Source organism: Mustela nivalis (genome assembly GCF_964662115.1).
Source record: "Mustela nivalis genome assembly, chromosome: 4".
Classification (NCBI taxonomy): domain Eukaryota; kingdom Metazoa; phylum Chordata; class Mammalia; order Carnivora; family Mustelidae; genus Mustela; species Mustela nivalis.
The window spans coordinates 107,303,938-107,319,431 of NC_139023.1; the positions used below are offsets into that span (position 1 = coordinate 107,303,938).

A 15,494-nucleotide genomic window follows, 5' to 3' on the forward strand; every position below is an offset into this window, starting at 1 on the left:
TCCCCTTACTCTCTGCTTGTCCCATTCCTTCAAACACAACAAACAGCACAGCAGACAACACAAAGACAAGACAAAGACAACCACAGGCCCAGCAGTTCTTACCCAGAACTTGCCACTGGTGGGGACTTTTTGATCTTCTGACTGCCTAGGGGGACTCGAACCCCCTGACTGCCTAGGGGGACTCGAACCCTCTTACTGCCTAGTGGGACTTGAACCCCCTGACTGTCGAGGGAGACTCGAACCCCTGGCAATCTACCAGTGGAGGGAAGGGGCATCCCTGCATCCACTCCAGCCCTGGAGAGCATGGCTGCATCCAGCTTCTCCTCAGTAGGCTATACCTTGGAGCTCCACAACCAGACAGACATATCAGATCTCACAGGGTAAAATCTGGAGATCTTACCTCTGGAGGCTTTTCCCAGAAATTCTAATGGTGGCTCAGTTCTCGTAGTTTAATCCCAGCAGAGCCCCCAAATGTTAGGTCCCCCAATAATGGGTCCATGATTAAAGGAGCGAGATTGATACAAAACGAAGGTCAAGCAAAGCTTTATTTCATGCCAAGCATCGAGAATCAGACTGACTGGCCAGGGCCCCACCTCTTACAGAGAGGGCAACCCCTCTCTGTTTCACAGACTAGCTTTTAAGGGCAAAGGCCATGCGGTTGGGCCTGGCCATGCACAGGTGGCCAATGAAATTGTAACACACAGAGAAAGCTGCACAGTCATGCTATGTGACCAACTGAATTACAATATACCCTAGTAGATATTTGAATTAGCCTATCACCTTGGTCAGAATTGGTGCCCAAAAGACTCCCAAAGGGCAGGGCCCATACTCCTTGGTAACTAGGGAGACAGTATGTGCCCCCCCCAACTGATCAGATGTCTCCACCTGGCCTGACCCACCCTTGTATTTGGGTTTTGTTACCTGGGACTGGTTTCTGGGACTTGTTTTTAAGTAAAGCCCCTGGGGGAAGGGGGGCAGGGACATTTTAAGGGTTAAACAACAAGGTTATTGTTTAACCTGGATGGAAGTGCTCTGGCTAAAATAAGTCCTTACACAGGTATATATAGTAATTCAATAATTCTGTACAGTATTCAGTGCTTACCAGGATAATTGTATTCTCCTTTTTTAATATTTTTAAATTTTTTATTAACATATAATGTATTATTAGCCCCAAGGGTACAGGTCTGTGAATCGCCAGGTTTACATACTTCATAGTACATACCTTCCCCAATGTCCAAAGATAATTGTATTCTTAATCCCTTTCATCTATTTCACTCACTCACCTCCTCTCTGGTCACCAGTTTGATTGATTGATTGATTGATTTTAGAGAGAGAACACAAGTGGGAAGGGCAGAGAGAGAGAGAGAATCTCAAGCAGATTTGTGCTGAGTGCAGAGTCGGACATGGGGCTCCATCCCACAACCCTGAAACCAACCTGAGCTGAAACCAAAAGGTGGACACTCAAGTGACTACACCACCCAGACACCCCTTCTTTATATATTTAAGAGTCTAAATCTTTTTCTTCTTTGTTCATTTGGTTCATTTCTTAAATTCCACATAAGAGTTTCTTCAATTCCATAATATGGTATTTGTCTTTCTCTAACTTGTTTTGCTTAGCACTATACCCTTTAGATCCCTCCATGTTATTGTAAAGGAAAGATTTCATTCCCTTGGCTGATTGATATTCCATTGTTATAGAAACCAGTTCTTTATCCATGCATCCATCAATGGACACTTGAGTTGCTTCCGCAGTTTGACTATTATAAATAATGCTATAATAAACATGAGGATGCATATATTCCCTTGAATTAGTGTTTTTGTTTTCTTTTGATAAATACCCAGTAGTGGAATTACTGGATCATTAGGTAATTCTATTTTAAAACTTTTTGAGGAATATCCATACTGTCAGCCTCAGTGGCTGCACCAGTTTGCATTCTCACCAAGATCACCCAAGGAGATCTTTAAAAAACAAACGAGACTCTGTGACTCCCTTGCTTAAGTTTTACTGGCCTCCTGCTACTTTTAGAACCCAATCCAAGTTTCTCACCACAAGGTTTTCATCCTTATCTCCTCCCTGTCCCATCCAGCCTCAGTCTGTGGCAACCACAGCTGCCTTCTACTAGTTCTTAATCATGCTAACTCCTTCTGTCTGGGTGTTTTTGCTCTGCTGCTGTTTTTTACACCTGAAACAAAGAATTTCTGTTAGTCACTGTTATTCTTTCAATCTCAGTATAAAAGTTCCTTCTTCAGTAACACTTTTGCTCACCACTCTACCTAAGGTAGCTTCCTCCAACTACTCCTTCTTCCTGTATTTTTTCCCCTCACAGTAATTAACAAAGACTATATTTTCTTTATCTGCTTACTTGGTTATTACCCTTCCCCCTCATTGAAGTCCCACTGGAGCCAGGACCCTGCCTCTTACTCATCTTTATCCCCACCTTCTAGTACAATGGCTGGCATACAATAGGTGCTCAGTAAATGTTTGTTTTAAGAAATAAAGAGAAAGAATAGACATTATAAATATTTCTTCCATTTCCAACTACCTTTCCACTTTTGTCAATTCTATTACCTCAATCTTTTGTTTCCTTTTGCCTGGATTTTCTTCTATTTCCTGTTTTCATAGAATATATTATATTGGAGTAAAACATCCATTTTTGCCTTTTTATTTCAGCTTTTTTTACTGCTCTTTCTCTTCTTACTGTTTTTTACATATAAGAATCAGTGATGAGATTAAGCTTTCTGGCCCCCTTCTTTTTCTTTTCTGAAACTTTCTCAATAGCAACTCAACACTGAGCTCTCCTAGTTTTTCTTGGGTTTTCATATGAATAAGACTTCCCCTGAAGGAAGATGTAGGCTCTATAATGATAGAATTTCTTTTCTAACTCAGAGAGTGGTTTGTTGAGTTCTGGGCATGTAAATCTCCAAAAAACTGAAGGAGGTGATCAGCAGTACTTTTTTTTTTTTTTTTTTCAAAAAAAAAAATTTATTTGTTATTTATTTGACAGGTAGAGAGAGAACAAAAGCAGGGGGAGCAGCAGACAGAGAGAGAGGGAGAAAGAAAGCAGGCTCCCTGTCGAGCAAGGAGTCCTATATGGGACTCAATCCCAGGACCCTGGGATCATGACCTGCACCAAAGGCAGCCACCTAACTGACTGAACCATCCATGTGTCCAGAGCGGCACTATTATGCCCAAGTTTTCACATCCAAGAGACCACCAAGGAGCCAACACCAATGCAATCACATGAGGGTTTATTTGACAAGCTTAAGCTTGGGCCCAAGTATACCCAACACAGCGTAGTAAGGACTTAAACCCCAAACCAGATTACAGTCAGAGTTTTTAAAGGCAGAGTACGGGTGGACTCGGCAGTAGGTGATTGGGCCATGACTGCTAGCCCTATGTTCCTGTTTTTTTCTGACATGATTTATTACAACATTAAGCTATCCTATTCCTGATTGATCTTTGGTATGGGGTGTTGTTTTTGAAACCTTTGGTCAACCTTCCTTGAACCAGGGGTAAACGAGTTGGGTAGGTGAGGACAAAGGGGATGTTAAGAAGGGCTGTCATGGTAAAGAGGACTGTCAGGATATTGGAGGCCTGGTATTTGTCAAGCCAAGGCTTTTATCCCTCCAATGAGGCACTAACATGAAGACAATTGAGAGTTTCCTGGTAGAATGTCACCTATCAAACATCCTTGTCAGTGAGTTTTAGGTTTAGAAGAAATTTAACTTTATTTACATTTCTTTCTGCCTCAGCCTCCTTCAGTTTTATAGAAGGGAGGGCAACATTAGGGCTTGAGGAACTGAGTTGTAGACCGAGGGAGACTCCTGTCTTCAGGATTGTAATCTCTGCAAGTTAACTATTTGTTTTTCTTTTAAGGCAGCCAGGGGTGCCTGAGGAATGTCACACATATTACCAAGGTGAATGAGTGGAGAGGGGGTGCAAGGTGCCAGCTTTTGCTGTGTGCTCAGCCAGCCTCCTACTCCTTCATCAGGCACCACTTTTTAAAAACACAATAAGACTCAGGTACGCCATGGTTAAAATATCAAAAAATTCCAAGTCAGTGGATCCTGAAACTGTTACAACCCTACAGCATTCCAAATTTAATTAACCATATACTTTTTGTGTAGAACTTCTATAAGAATAACATGTGTTCTTGGGGTGCCTGGGTGGCTCAGTGGGTTAAAGCCTCTGCCTTCAGCTCAGGTCATGATCCCAGAGTCCTGAGATGGAGCCCCGCATCAGGCTCTCTGCTCAGCGGGGAGCCTGCTTCCTCCTCTCTCTCTGCCTGCCTCTCTGCCTCCTTGTGATTTCTGTCTGTCAAATAAATAAATAAATCTTAAAAAAAAAAAAAAAGAATAACATATGTTCTCAAAATCATGCAGAATAATTTCCTACAGATAACTCCCTGTTTAGATAGAGGAACTGGTATCATTTATTTGGTAACATATCTCTGCACACATTTCTATTTCATACAATTCAATAAGATTATAATTATGAAAAAGGAATACAATTTCATCTTAACATGAAGCTCTAGTCCCCCTGGTGACAGAAATTCTTTTGATGAAGACTATAGCCAAAAATATGGTTAAATATTTTCAAAGACCTTTCACCAGAAAGACTCGCATTGTGGATTTTGTTTGCTATCTTGTTTATAACTTATAGATATCCAAATACCTGAGAAATGAGCCCAAAAGATGACTGAAACTTTTGATTCAAGACCTAGCACATTTGTTTTGCTTCGCTCTAATCTTCAGAACTGCGTATCATGTTGACAAGTCCCAGATTTCTTATTTGTTCTTTTAGTGTTAATAATAATTTGTTGCCATGCTTGGAGCTAAGAATAATGTATGTCCTTTTTTTTTTTTCTTTCATCATGATTAGTGTACTCTTTAATCCACATCACTATTTCACCCATTCCCACACCCACCTGCACTTGGGTAACCATCAATGTATTTTCTATACTTGACTTTTTTTCTTGTTTTTTTCTCTCACTTTCCTCCTTTATGTTCTTTCATTTTTCAATTTCAATTATTTTCAAATAATTTTCTATTATTTTTTTAATTTAAATTCAATTAATTAACATGTGATGTGTTATTTGTCTCAGGTTACAGGTCTGTGATTCATCAGTCTTACATAATACCCAGTGCTCATTACAACACATAACTTTTCCCAACTTTTCCCATCACCCAGTTACCCCATTTCTCTACCCCCTTTTCCCTCCAGCAACCCTCAGTGTGTTTCCTATGGTAAGAGTCTTTCATGATTTGTCTCCCTCTCTGGTTTTTTCTTGTTTTGTTTTTACTTCCTCTCTTCCCCTAGGATCCTGTCTAGTTTCTTAAATCCCACCTATCAGTGATATCATATGGTAATTGTCTTTCTCTGACTGACTTATTATTTTGCTCAGCATAATACCCTCTAGTTCCATCTTCATCACTGCAAATGGCAAGATTTCAGTTTTTTAATGGGTCCTAGTTTTGTTATTTCCTTCCATTTGTTTTTGTTTTTGCTTTTAATTTCTATGTCATTAATTACTGTTCTGATCTTTATTTTCTCTCTTCTCCTGCTGCCTTTAGGCTTTATTTGCTGTCCTTCTTCAGCTCCTTTAGGTGTAGAGTTAGGTTGTGTATTTGAGACCATTCTTGTTTTTTGAGAAAGTCTTATATTGCTATATACCTCCTTCTTAGGACCACCTATGAGGCACCTCCAAAATTTTGAACTGTATGTTTTCAATTTTTGTTTCCATGATTTTTTAAAATTCTTCTTTAATTTCCTGATTGACCCATTAATTCTTTAACCTCTATGTATTTGAATAATTTCCAACTTTCCTCCTGTGATTGAGTGCCAGAGTCTAAGGACTGTGATCCAAAAATATGCAAGGAATGATCTCAATCTTTTGGTGCCAGTTGAGACATGATTTGTGACCCAGGATGTGATCTATTCTAGAGAATGTTTCATGTGCACTAGAGAAGAATGTGTATTTTGTTGCTTTAGGATGGAATGCTCTGAATATATCTGTGAAGTCCGTCTGGTCCAGTGTGTCATTCAAAGCCCTTATTTCCTTATTGATCTTCTGCTTAGATGATCTGTCTATTGCAGTGAGTGGGTGTTAAAGTCACCTACTATTATTGTACTATTATCATGTATTTATTTGATTTTGTTATATAATTAGCTGCTGCATGTTAGGGGCATAAATATTTATAATTGTTAGATCTTCTTGTTGGACAGACTGTTTAATTATTACAGTGTCCTTCTTCATCTCTTAATACAGTCTTTGGTTTAAAATCTAATTTGTCTGATATAAGGATTACCACCTCCGCTGTCTTTTGATGTCCATTAAGATGATAAATTTTTCTCCACCCCTCACTTTCAATCTGGAGGTGTCTTTGGGTCTAACATTAGTCTCTTGCAGACAGCATATTGGTGGGTCTGGCTTTTTTATCCAGTCTGATATCTTGTGTCTTTTGATTGGGGAACTTAACCCATTCATATTCAGAGTAACTATTGGAAGATATGAATTTAGTGTCATTGTATTGCCTATAAATTGACTGTTCCTGTATATTGTCTCTGTTTCTTTCTGGTCTATGTTACTTTTTGGCTCTCTCTTTGCTTAGAGGACCCCTTTTAATATTTTTTGTAGGATTGGTTTGGTGATCACAAATTCTTTTCATTTCTGTTTGTCCTGGAAGATTTTTATCACTCCTATTTTCAATGACATCCTAGCTGTGTAAAGTATTCTTGGCTGCACAGTTTTTTTGTTTAGCACCCTGAATATACCATGCCAGTCCTTTCTGGCCTGCTAGGTTCCTGTGGATAGGTCTGCTGCCAATATAATGTTTCTACCCTTGTAGGTTATGGACCAAGCTTTTAGGATTTTCTCTGTCTCTGAGATAAGTAAGTGTCACTATTATATAATGGGCTGTTGACCTATTTTTTATTGATTTTGAGGGGGATTCTCAAGTGCCTTCTTGATTTTGATGCTTGTTTCCTTCACCAGAGTAGGGAAGTTCTCCACTATAACTTGCTCCAATATCCCTTCTCTCTCTATCTCTCTCTCTCTTTTCTCTTCTTCTGGAATCCAAATTATTCTAATATTGTTTCACTTTATGGTATCACTTATCTCTCAAATTCTCCCCTCATGATCCAGCAGTTGTTTATGTCTCTTTTTCTTGGCTTTCTTATTCTCCATCTTTAGTCTTCTATATCATTAATTCTCTCATCTGCTTCATTTATCCTAGCGGTTAGAGCCTCCATTTTTTACTGCATCTCATTAATAGCCTTTTTTATTTTGACTTGGTTAGGTTTTAATTCTTTTATTTCTTGAGAAAGGGATTTTCTAGTCTTCTATGCCTTCTTCAAGCCCAGCCAGTATCTTTATAATTATTCTGTACTCTAATTCTAACATCTTACTAATGTCCATATTGATAAGGGCCCTGGCAGCCAGTTCTACCCCTTGTTCTCTTTTTTTGAGATGAATTTTTCCATCTTGTCATTCTGTCCAATGAAGAAAAGATGAACAAGAGAAAAAATACTAAATAACAACCCCAGATAAGTATACACTAAAGAAATCAGAAGAGACCTGAAATCAAAGAGAGAGAAAAAAAAGAAGGAGCAAAAGCATATTATCGGGGGGGAGGAGTAGAATAGAGTAACACACTGGATTCTGTGTGTATTTTGGTCTGTTTTTTTTAGAAAACTAGGTCCCAAAACTATAAATAAATAAAAACTTATAAATATATATATATATATATATAGAGAGAGAGAGAGAGAGAGAGAATTAAATACAATGAAAAGATAGAATGTAACTGTAAAAATGGCTATTAAAAGACAAGAAAAATAAAAGAGAAAGAAAACAAAACAACAGCAACCAAAAAAGTAAGGTATATAAACAGACACATGAACAGAACAGAGCAATACTCTATCTCCTGCGAGTACTTTGGTCAGTTTGTTAGAGGAAACTACACCTCAGAATTACAAAGAAGGAAAAACTTACATATACAAAAATAAAATTAAATATATTGAATGGACAGAATATAACTGTAAAAAGGAAAATTTAAAAGGTATTAACAAGGGGGACCTGGGTGGCTCAGTGGGTTAAGCCTCTGCCTTCGGCTCAGGTCATGATCCCAGGGTCCTGGGATCAAGCTCAGCATCAGGCTCTCTGCTTAGCAGGAAGCCTACTTCCTCCCTCTCTCTTTGCCTGCTTCTCTGCCTACTTGTGATCTCTGTCAAAAAAATAAATAAATGTTTTTTTTAAAAATGGTCTTAACAAAACAAAACAAAAAATAGAACATATTTTCTAGATTTTCTTTTCTAGCCATACACTAGAATTTGGGTGTATTTTGGTCTGTTAGAAGAAACTGCATCCCAATATTTTAAAGAAATAAAAACATATACAAAAATAAGATTAAATACAATAGAATGTAACTGTAAAAATGATAATTAAAAAAGATTTGAAAAAGGGATTGATAAAATAAGAAATTAGTTGAAAAAGGAAAGAATAAAATTTTAAAAGAAAAAAAAAATTAAATTAACATTGAAAGACTAAAGAATCATGGTGAAAAACCTCACCTACAACTGAGTGTTTCTCTCTCAGGCACACGACCCTGTTTAAATCTCCAGACCCTGCAGATTCCTGGCATGCTCCTCTGCTGCTCCACCCAGGGGGATGAAGGAGGATCTTGCCTTCTCTGCCACTAGTTGGGCCTCTGCTCAGACAGCAGTGACTTGACTGTACCACAGTTCTTGGTTTATGGTAACCCTGAGCTGAGAGCCCACTCCTGGATTTACTCTTTACATCCAGCTTCCTCACCCCAATGCCTGGGAGCTCTACTGCACTCGGGCACCCCTGGGTTTCCTGTGACCCCAAGGATCCTGAGACCACACTGTCCCAGCTGGACTTCTGTCCCCACTTAGCAGCTTAAGTGACCTCCCTCACTGTAGCCAACTTCTAAAGGTTCTGTTTGTACTCCACTGCTGTATCACTTGCCAGTAGCCAGCTGATGGAGGCTCCCTCCCCCTCCATAGTCTGTCTTCATATAACACCTCAGATTCATTTCACACCTCCTACCTTGCAGAAAGTGGTTCCTTATCTTTTCACAATGTGGCAGCTATTCTATTCTTTGATCTCCAGTTGAGTTTGCAGGTGTTCAGAATGATTTGATGGCTATCTAGCTGAATTCCTGGGACCATACAAAATTAAGGTTTCCTATTCCTCCACCATCTTGGACTCTCCCCTGTTTGTTTTGTTTCTTAAATTGCACATATGAATGAAATCAAATGATATTTGTCTTTCTCTGACATATCACTTACTATTACACTCTTTAGCTCAATCCATGTTGTTACAAATAACAAGATTTCATTATTTTTAATGGCTGAATAATATTCCATTGTATTATATACACCACATCCTCTTTATCCATTCATTTTTTGATGGACGCTTGGGCTGATTCCAAATTTTGGCTATTCTAAATAAAGCTGCAGTAAACATAGAGGTGCATGTATCCCTTTTGTGTTTTTGTATTTTCCCAGTAAGAGCCCACAGGGTTATTTTTTCCTCCATAACTTCTCCAACACTTGTTTCTTGTGTTTTTGATTGTAACCATCCTGACAGGTGTGAGGTGACGTCTCACTGTAGTTTTTTTCATTTCCCTGTTGATTAGTGATGTTGAGCATCTTTTCATGTGTCTTGGCCATCTGTATAGTTTTCAAAGTAATGATCTTTCACAGTCTTGGTTAAGTTTATTTCTAGATATTTTATTCTTTTGGTGGAATTTGAAATGGGACTGTTTCCTTAATTTCATTTTCTTCTACTTCATTATTACTGTACAGAAATGTAACAGATTTCTTTATATTGATTGTGCAACCTGTGCCTTTATTGAATTCATTTACCAGTTTTAGTAGTTTTTTGGTGCAGTCTTTGGGTTTTCTACCACACTTCATAGTATTTGTAAATAATAAAACTTTTACTTCTTCCTTACCAATTTGGATGCTTTTTTTTTTTTTCTTGTCTGACTGTATGGCTAAAACTTCCAGTATTGTGTTGAGTAAAAGTGGTGAAATGGACATCTTTGTCTTATTTCTCATCTTAGAGGAAATATTCTGTTTTTCACCACTGAGCTTTTCACCACTGAGGAAAGGTTCTGTTTTTACTTATCAGCTTTTCATAGATGGGCTTTATTATGTTATGTTCCTTTATTTACTGAGATTAATAAATAAATTTTCCCATATACCCAAGGTATTTTTCAAATCTCTACTTCTACTCTGTATCTCTATGGGCTTATGTGTTATGCTGCATCTTTAAGGGCAGGGACTTCGGTTCCTATCATCACCCTCTGGCTCTTCCAAAGCCAAGTCAGCTGATTTTTTAAAGTTCCTAATTCCTAATCCCCACTGATTATAAAAACTCACAAAGTTAAGCACCCCTGGTTTTCAAAGCCAAATGTTATGGGGATTCTTCTTGTGAGTGTGGGTCCTTCCTTCCTGGGGTGTTAGGTGGGGTGTGCTCCTCTCTCTTCTCCATATTGACTGGAGTGGTGTCCCTCCCTTTTGTGGTTTATATCATGGCATTGTTTCCCAACCGTGTCTCCACCATTTCTACCACTTTCAGTTAGCTATGGAGACTGTTCTGCTAGTCTTCAGGTGTTTTCTGGGTTATATACACTAATATGGGTATTATGCAGGTGCATCTGTAGGTCAAGGTGAGCTTAGGATCCTTTACCATCTTCCCCAGAAATCCACAGAGCTCTTCTTGGCAAAGAGCTAGAAAATACTTCAATAGTGTTTGTGATATTACAGAGGCCTTGGGAAAATTATAAAGACAGAAACAAATAAGTGTTTTCATCCTTTTCTGAAATAGCTATACTATATGGACATAATCATAACGTCAAATTTGTAGCCCAGGCTTTAAAGAATATATTCTACCTCCAGTGTAGGAAATACTTACTGCACTTCCCTGAAGGATCCAATTTTATGACAAGGCATTTCATCTCCAATCATCTAATCACCATTCAGATTCTGTCTTCTAGGTTCTGTGGTTCTAACAGGTACATCCTGAAAGGTAAAAAGATAATAGCTTTCCTATGATTTGGAGCAATGGGGAAGGAGGAATCATAGAGAGTAGTGGAGAAAGTGTAACCAGTGTGAAACCAGGTAGACAACTGGGCAAGCTACAGTGTCAACCCAGTAAATTCTCCCTCCCTAACACTCCCTGACATTTCCCTCAAACCACCATAAACACAACCAAACTCATCACATATTCACTAAAAATTTAAATGTATTCACACACTAGATATAAAAAATAAGCAAACTAAGATTCAGGATCTTCTAGTTTTGTATTTGACTAAAAGGGCCCAAAGAAAAAAAATCGTTCTCCACTCATTTCCATAGAGATTATCTCTAGTTTATTTATTCCAAATCAAACTAAAAGTTACAAATATTTACAACATATTAAAAGTATGTACGATTAAGAGCTTTTTTTCTACACCCATACACATCCTACACTTACTCCCGTACATATATATGATAATTCTTTAAGTTGCCTAAAGTAGGCATCATCGATAACCAAGTTTCCTCTAGAATTTATAGTTTCTTCTTCTGCCTTGGACACAATAAATATTTCAAACACGTTTCTAGCTGCTTTACATTATCACCTGTCATTCTAACAATAAGCATATGTCATATATATTCCCATTTTGTGTATGAGAAAATAGAGGCTTCAGCAAATTAACTTAGTCACTTGATTTAGCTACTTAATGGCATGGCTAGTATTAAAACACTGGCTGCCTTCCCTCAAATTCTGGGCTTTTTATAATACCTCAGAATGAGTATTAATTCTAACATTAACACTAGAGTATTAATTAATTCTTTCAACAACTACTTATTTTTTTTTTAAGATTTTATTTATATACTTGACAGAGAGAGGTCACAAGTAGGCAGAGAGGCAGGCAGAGAGAGAGAGAGGAGGAAGCAGGCTCCCCGCTGAGCAGAGAGCCCGATGCGGGACTCGATCCCAGAACCCTGAGATCATGACCTGAGCCGAAGGCAGCGGCTTAACCCACTGAGCCACCCAGGTGCCCCTCAACAACTACTTATTAAGCACATACTAGAAGCAATGCTTCACTAGGCTCCTTGGATAGAACACACCCAAACAGACAAGTTTCATACCACAGATAGTGGTGTCATTCTGAAACTTAGCTAGCTCTCGATTACATTTGAACATCAATGTTAATAGAGACAAATGTTCAATTTTTATTCTGTATTTTGAAGGTCCATTGCATTGACATGGATTTATTTCCATACCATTGTGAGATGATAATTAACTTCAAAAAATAAGTACTATCATTACAAGAAAATAGTAACATTTATTACAAATAATTTCCTATCAATAAATACAGTGTTCATTGCATTCAGTGCCTTCCCTAACCTGGTAATGACTTTCTTGTTCTTCTTTTCTCAGGAGATAAAGTTTTAATGTTCCTCTGTCCAAAGTGCAGAGAATAAGGCTCCAGGTTGCTCCACAAGGGCAATTTATACTTGAAGAAGAAGTTCTGATTTCTCTGACCTCTTTTCACCCAATTTGCTTTCATTGGTACAGGTATTGACTAGGAGCTAAAATCTGATATTTCTCTGCTTATCATACTACCTATCTGTGAAACAGTATTCTTTCTCCCACTGGACTAATGTTAGATGGAACCACCAGATTTACCTGCAGAAGAAGGAAGATTTATCTTCTTTATGGCACTAGCACACTCACTGACTATACTGTCATGTGTGAAATTGCAGTGGGGAAAACTGATGCTGCTGTTCCCATGGATAAAGGCTGGATCATAAGAAGTGAGGTGCATAAAAGGCTTTGGAGCTATGTTTAACACTACAAAGGTTAAAATGTGCTTTTGTGTAGTTTTTCAGTGACTCTAACTACAATACTGGGAGCAATACTGTCAGACTGCTTCTTCCACAAGAGATAACACTACAGTGGTTTTTTTCTTTTCCTATTAAACACAGGTGCACCACCTCTGAATAACTTATAGATGTTTATCTTCTGAATTTGAAGGTCACCCTGAGTCCCACCTGCATTGCCTTTGGGCTTAGAGGAATTGGCTCAGCCATAGTCATCCAGGAAAGACCTCTGGTAAATCTAGGATCATCAGGGTGGACATAAATGATAGGAAATTTCCCTGGAAAAGAGCATTAGTGGTCACTGATTGTCTCAACCCTTAGACCTTCAAGAAGCCCATCCTGCAGGTGGTGGTGGAAATGATAGGTTTGGGTGTATACTTTGCCTCTGAGGTCATTGGAATCACTGATAGTATGGTATGTGATTTTAGAGCACAGTAAGAAGGAGCTACCTATCAACATATGAGTACACATTAACTTTATGAAGATATGAAATCACTATTGTTTTGTTTGAAATTACTATTGTTTTTAACGAGTATTTCTGAGCACATTTTTTTAAGATTTTATTTATTTGACAGAGATCACAAGTAGGCAGAGAGGCAAGCAGAGAGAGATGGGGAGAAGCAGGCCCCCAGCCAAGCAGAGATTCCGATGTGGGACTCAATCCCAGAAACCTGAGATCATGACCTGAGCCAAAGGCAGAGTCCCAACCCACTGAGCCACCCGGGCACCCTTTCTGAGCACATATTATGTGCCTTGCATGGTGTCAAGATATGTACATACCCTAGCCCATTTAGTATTCACATCATTTTACAAGTTAAATACTGACATCTTCATTTTAAAGACTGAAAAACTTCATTGTTATTAAGCTAAAAACAGCTTGCCTAAAATCTAACGGGGGGTGTACAACATGTTTATTCTATATTATTTTTCCATATAGCTACCCTGAAATTATGTTTTAGGATTGTGAGTTAAAAGAGTTATAATTACGGGTTACTGAGATGCTAATCAGGTTCATTTCTGAAATTAGGCCATGGAGTCCTGCCATCTACACTATAGAGTATGTATGATGACTGGAGTAGTGCCCTCAGATTTACAACTCTCCTTGGCCCAATGCTGATTCTCTCTGGGAGAATCCCGAAAGGTAACATTATGGGAGGCAGATCTTTGACTTTACATTGCCTTTTCCAGAAATCGGGACCTGCTGCATTCCCCCACCCCCCAAAAAAGGAGAGGTTGAAGAGGTTGGAAAAATACTCCTCTATGAAAGGAAATAGAAGACAATGTGTTAAAATAGGAAAACACATCTTTACCTTCCCACAGGCATTTATTACCTATAGGAACAAAAACAGATTAATATTTTCACATTATTAGTAAGATATAGAGTAATTGCATTTCAAAAAGCTGCCATTCCATAATTGTTGGGAATCATCTCCTGCCCCCGTGTCACTCTACAGCACAGGATAAGACTAGAAGAAAATCCCACTGTGCTGATTGCAATTCTTATCTTAGCAATCATCCTAATTTGCTATTTAAGAATAAAATAGACAACTCTAATGTGGTATGTAACTTGAATCCCTCTTCCCCAAACAACACCTCCAAATTCCTTTCACAAAATCTCACACTTACATCCAGTATTCTTCAGACTGGCACTCTCCATCTTGGAAAATTTTCTGTGGTGATGAATATGTTCTACAGCTGTATTGCCCATTCAGTAGCCACAAGCTGTATGTGGCTAGCTACTGAACATGTGAAGTATGTCTAGTACAACTAGAAAACAGACTTTTAAATTCTATTTAATTTTAATCAATTTGAACTTCAATAGCCACATATTGCTAGTAGATACCTTATTACACAGCACAGTTGAGATTCTTTTGTTCTTGGACTCCTGGCAGAATGCTTTGGTAAGATTAAATGGAGAAAACTGGCATAGAACTACATAACATTGGCTACGCTATCAGATCACTTACCAGACTTGTGACCTGAGCAAGTTATTTAAACTTGTTGGCAGTCCTATCATCTGAAAAACAGGGTAAATAATAGCTCCCTTCTTACCGACTATAGTAAGAACTACATGAGAAAATGTAGGTAAAGCACTTGACAAAATACTGATGCATATGCAAAAAATTAATGTTTAACTGTGGCAATTACAACAATAATAACAGTAGCTTATCAGCCCAGACAAAAGATAAGGAGGAAAACACATCTATTGCAGAAAATAACTGGAGGATTTTTTGCTGTTTTAAAATATCTGGGTGCTCTTTCCTTTTTTCCTTTGTGCAACTTTGCATGGGTTGATTGAATGTAAATAAAACTGAATTAGTATCTAGATGTCAAATATTAGAGAAAACTTTGCCATTGGCCAACCTCCCATTATAGAAGTTTCTTTTTCCAAGACTCTAGATGTATGAATTTTCCAATTTGGATAAAAATTCAATTTAAAATTTAAACTATTTCAAAAGTGATTAAGCTGGTATTTGAAATGACTAAGCATAACCAACACTATTTCTTTCAATGTTAACCATTCTCAGCTTCATTGGAGGAATTTATTTACATTTTCTAAAACTCTTCATTATATATAAGGCTGATGAATCACAGA

At 38.1% G+C, this 15,494-nt stretch overlaps 1 protein-coding gene and 2 long non-coding RNA genes across 4 annotated transcripts in view; 1 reads left to right on the forward strand and 2 right to left on the reverse strand.

The window, feature by feature from the left end:
- Positions 1-15,494, reverse strand: part of LOC309863853 — a 199,793-nt gene that overhangs the window by 99,289 nt on the left and 85,010 nt on the right. The gene's annotated exons all lie outside the window — the stretch shown is intronic.
- LOC309863852 overlaps positions 1-15,494 on the reverse strand; it is an 88,904-nt gene that overhangs the window by 33,731 nt on the left and 39,679 nt on the right. For both annotated transcript variants that reach the window (XR_014311291.1, XR_014311292.1), the window contains exon 2: positions 10,944-11,050. This is a non-coding gene — a long non-coding RNA (uncharacterized lncRNA). The remainder of the gene's footprint in view (positions 1-10,943; positions 11,051-15,494) is intronic.
- LOC309863891 (alcohol dehydrogenase 6-like) overlaps positions 12,679-15,494 on the forward strand; it is a gene marked incomplete at both ends in the record, with an annotated part of 29,250 nt that continues 26,434 nt past the window's right edge. Inside the window, 3 exon segments of the mRNA XM_082729141.1 lie at positions 12,679-12,837; positions 13,053-13,130; positions 13,220-13,312. Coding sequence (XP_082585267.1) covers positions 12,679-12,837; positions 13,053-13,130; positions 13,220-13,312 — 330 coding nt within the window.